At 29.9% G+C, this 4,199-nt stretch overlaps 1 protein-coding gene across 3 annotated transcripts in view; it reads left to right on the top strand.

Annotated features, from left to right (window-relative positions):
- LOC106464694 (collagen alpha-2(IV) chain-like) overlaps positions 1–4,199 on the top strand; it is a 168,913-nt gene that overhangs the window by 100,789 nt on the left and 63,925 nt on the right. For all 3 annotated transcript variants that reach the window (XM_022392462.1, XM_022392463.1, XM_022392464.1), the window contains one exon: positions 2,845–2,951. In XM_022392462.1, coding sequence (XP_022248170.1) covers positions 2,845–2,951 — 107 coding nt within the window. The remainder of the gene's footprint in view (positions 1–2,844; positions 2,952–4,199) is intronic.

The following is a 4,199-nucleotide window of genomic DNA, read 5'->3' as shown; positions in this document are numbered from 1 at the left end:
GAAGTCATCTCAGCTAAGACAATTTCATTCTTCTAACAGGGTAGGTTGGCTTTTGGAATGGTTGTCTTCAGATGTTGTAAGGCAGTCATTTTAAGGGACTTTAACCCTCCTGTTCCAGGTATTTTTTTACTGCGCATGACACAAGGTTTTAGTGTCTTACATTCAAGATGTTATTAAACTATTTTTTGTTTATGTTATACCAATTAGTATAGCATAAAATTTTAGTTAATAATCCATATTTTAATAGTATATAAGTTTTAAGTTCATAATTTTATAAGCCATTATTTAAAAATAATTCTGAATTTTCCCTAGTGTGACACATTTTCTCTAGGTATTTTCTCATCTCTATTTTATCCCCCTTCCCCAGGAAACTACAAAATTAAATGTAAATTACTCACTATAAAATCGACATTGCTCATATAAACCATAATTTTCTATAGCTCTCAATATTGGTTGGTTACATAGCTGTCATGTAGAAAATCAGACACTTCCGACTACACCTACCTGTTACATCCTCTCTTACAGGATTTGTTAATAGTTCTCTCTTACATTTGATTATATATTACCTATAAGGAAGAGAAAGTCCAGGTTTTCATCTGTCAAAGAAAGTATTGTATAATGTTGTGTTCTGAACACAGAATAGTCAATTTCACTTGTACTTCAACTTTGGTTCCCACGGGAATCACAACGGCTAGCTTGGATGCATTTCTAATGGTTCTTGTCGCATTGTTAGAAAGCCAGAAAAATTGTGATTGTTAGAGGAAATTGTCTACTTTTTGCATGTTATTAGTCTATTTTCTTTGGTGCATTATTCAATTACATAAAAATTATTTAATGTACTATTACCATTAGTTTAAAAAAAAGTATGGTTAAGTGTCATCGATAGTAAACAGTGATAGTTATTTCTTGTTTTTCATGTTTATACTTTATTTATTTTTATAAAAGTAACTAAAATGTAAAAAGAGATATTCACTTAGGTTAGTTAAGGTTAGATTAGGTAAAATAAACAATAATTATATAAGAAAAATGTTTCACAAGGCACGTGTGCCAGCAGCTCAAAACAGCTCATGGGTAATGTAATTTCATAGTGTAACATGAGCTGCATGTTCCCTAAGTGACTTACAACTTATAATGGCACAAATAGTAGTTAGAAACAGTTCAAAGAGCAATAAAACAATAAAAGTTAATTATAAGTTGATGTATACTATATGTGTTTAAAGCTAGTTAGGATAAACGAATGTAGTTTCATGCTACATTTGAAGCCATTGAAGAAAGAAAAGGAGGGTAATTTAGATTTGGGGGGAGAGGTTACAAGATCAGTCAAATTGAACAACCTTGTACAGAGTTAGGGTAGAGAAAATAAGAGATAAAATATAAAGTTTTACTGAGAACAAATATTTGAAATGTATTTAGAAGGTTTTAGAGATTACACAAATGAAATCTGGGATTTTTGAGATAAAGAAAAGTATTTTTAATCTTAACATGAAAGTCACTTTGTACATGGATTATTCAAAACAAATAATCAATATATTTATGGACGAATCTTTATTTTAGTTTATTAAAAATACTTCACTAAAAATGTGATTTTTTGTTTGTGAAAGACTTATAATGTTAACTGAAAGACTGCCAAATTTTGTGAAGATATACACAATATATTCAAAGTTATAGGTATTAAATCTATAAAGACTTTAAACGAGTACAAAAAGGTCATGTGGTTGGTCAAATTGACTGAGCCCATGTGGAGAGAGTTAAGAGAAAACTTGACAAGTATATGAATGACAGAAGTTGATGTTGAAGGTTTTTCTTTTTCATTTTAGTTTAGTTTTGTGGATGAGACAGCCTACATGGACAAACAGGTCCCATGTTGTCCCTAAATATTATGTTTGGTTATGCTATTTTAATGAAGTTTTGTTAGACTATGATGAAGTTTCCCATTTTTATACTTCAGTTGTTTTTGTTAAAAAATATGGAACAATAAGTAAAATATATACATACATACAAGGATTCGTAACACATACTGCATACTTAAGCTCACTTACACTCAAGTAAAAAATTTTAGATCTTTATATGTAAACTTCATTGAGTCTCACAAGTGTTATTGTCCATAATAGAATAAGGTAGCTTTCAGATATGTTTTGTGAGAATACAAAAATATATCAATCATCAGAACAGAATGCCCCAAAACTACTGTAATTTACTTGAATTTCTAAGTAAGCTCTAAATGGTTTAAAAAATTGTCTTAGAAGTTTGGAATAGTACCACAATGCTAATCAGATGAGAGGCATCTAAGGAGTGAAAAATGATGTAAATTTAAGATAACAAGAGGTGGATTCAAGTAGAATAGGATCTGCTCTAGCTATTGCTTGGTTATAAACATGTCCATCAACCATTTAAAGCTGATTATCGAACAATCTTGAAAATCAGAGAGAAAGAGGGGAGAGGCTTCTACGGTGGGTTTTACAAATTTATTGATATCTTTGCAAACCAAAAATGCTGGAAGTTCAACTTTTTGATTCTTCCTTTTAATTATGTATAGCTTTGGTTTTTCATCATTTGGAAACTGCAGCAGCCTATTTTTGATATCAGAAAATTTTGAGTTGAGATGCATCATATAACACGGACAAAATGAAGATTGGGAATTTTTTAGATATTTCTTTTTGTGAAATTAAGAAGTAAAACTAAATATTGTGTACTTGAACTCCAAACTACATATTAATGTGCATTTTATGGACATAGATTGATAATAAAGTTTTTTAATAAAAGTTTGAATGTAAAAGGTCATGATATGCAAAAACAACATCTTATTTATGGTTCAACAGTATAGATGTTTGCTTTTTATCTTAGGTGATAAAGGAGATCAAGGACCACCAGGCCCAATTGGAAACCCTGGACGTGAAGGACAACCTGGTGTCCATGGACCACCTGGATTTCCTGGTGTGAAAGGTGATAAGGTGGGACATATTGTGCAAAAGTTTAACTACATCTTTAAGGACTCAAACACAAACAGACTTGTTGGAAAAATAACATCCAATAATTCACAGTCACATTTAAAATGACTAAGTTAGGCTGCAAAAAAGAGGAACTAAATAAAGAAAACAATGTAAAATGTACTTTTCTGTAATCAGATGGACTGGTTCAACAAATGCTGATTACTGAGCATGACCTCAGTGTTAACATTGACTGAAGTGTTCTTTATCTAGGGATGACTTAATTACAAAACTTGGTTCAGTTTTTCATACAAGTTGCATTAAATGTGTTTATGAAGCCCATCTTCATTTAAAGTGATATATTCACCTGCCTAGGGAATATGTACAATATTTTTAAATATCTTATTCATTTATGAAGATATTTCAATAAAATAGGCATGATGTGATAGAAATAAAAGGCAAAGTAATTATTGAACTCCAATAAAAAATAAGTGGTGAAACTTAAATTCTATTTAAAAAAGAAAAAAACTATTGACCCAAATCTTAACAATATTATGTTAATTAGCTTGAGCTACTCCAAAATTCGAATTAGTTTTGGGTAGTGTGATAATGTCGGATTGCCCATTTGTATTGACATATCCTTATAAATGAATGAGATATTCTACAGATATTACAAGTACAATCTGGACAAGTTTATGTACCATGTTAATGCCAGTTTTTTAACTTATATGTTAATTAGTGGCATTTGCAACATGTTTTGTCTTTTTTTTATCAGAAATATTCTTATAGTTTTAATTTACTAATTCACATAAATATAACAAAACGTGTTGTGATTAACTTGTAAGACTTCTTATTGATTTTTAGAGGTATAGAATCGTACTCCTTTCTGCGTTTGTTGGTTAGTTCAATTTTCAGTTATATAAGCAAAATTTAGTTATATTTTCGTACTATTCATTTCCAGTCTTACAGTAAAGTATGTATATCAGTTATTTGTATTTAGGTTTAATCCGTTTTAAAGTATAGAGGCTACCTTCTTTAAATTTTATGTGTTGCAAATTTTTATCTCAGATTTTTGAGGTTCTTAGTACCTGTAAAAATATTGTTAAGTTGTTGTGCACAGTAGTGATTAGAAATAATCCATAGTCATTTATGTGTATCAGCTTCCTTGCACTTAAGTATAAACCAATCTCAATAAATATCAGAATAACATTTGTTGTAGGTTTAAACTGTGCTTTTCTGCAACCATGTTTATTACTCATTGTTATGATAATA

The sequence above is a fragment of the Limulus polyphemus genome, unplaced genomic scaffold (assembly GCF_000517525.1).
Source record: "Limulus polyphemus unplaced genomic scaffold, Limulus_polyphemus-2.1.2 Scaffold1721, whole genome shotgun sequence".
Classification (NCBI taxonomy): Eukaryota; Metazoa; Arthropoda; class Merostomata; order Xiphosura; family Limulidae; genus Limulus; species Limulus polyphemus.
Note: the sequence above shows the minus strand (reverse complement) of the source record. Positions and strands in the feature narration are given on the sequence as shown.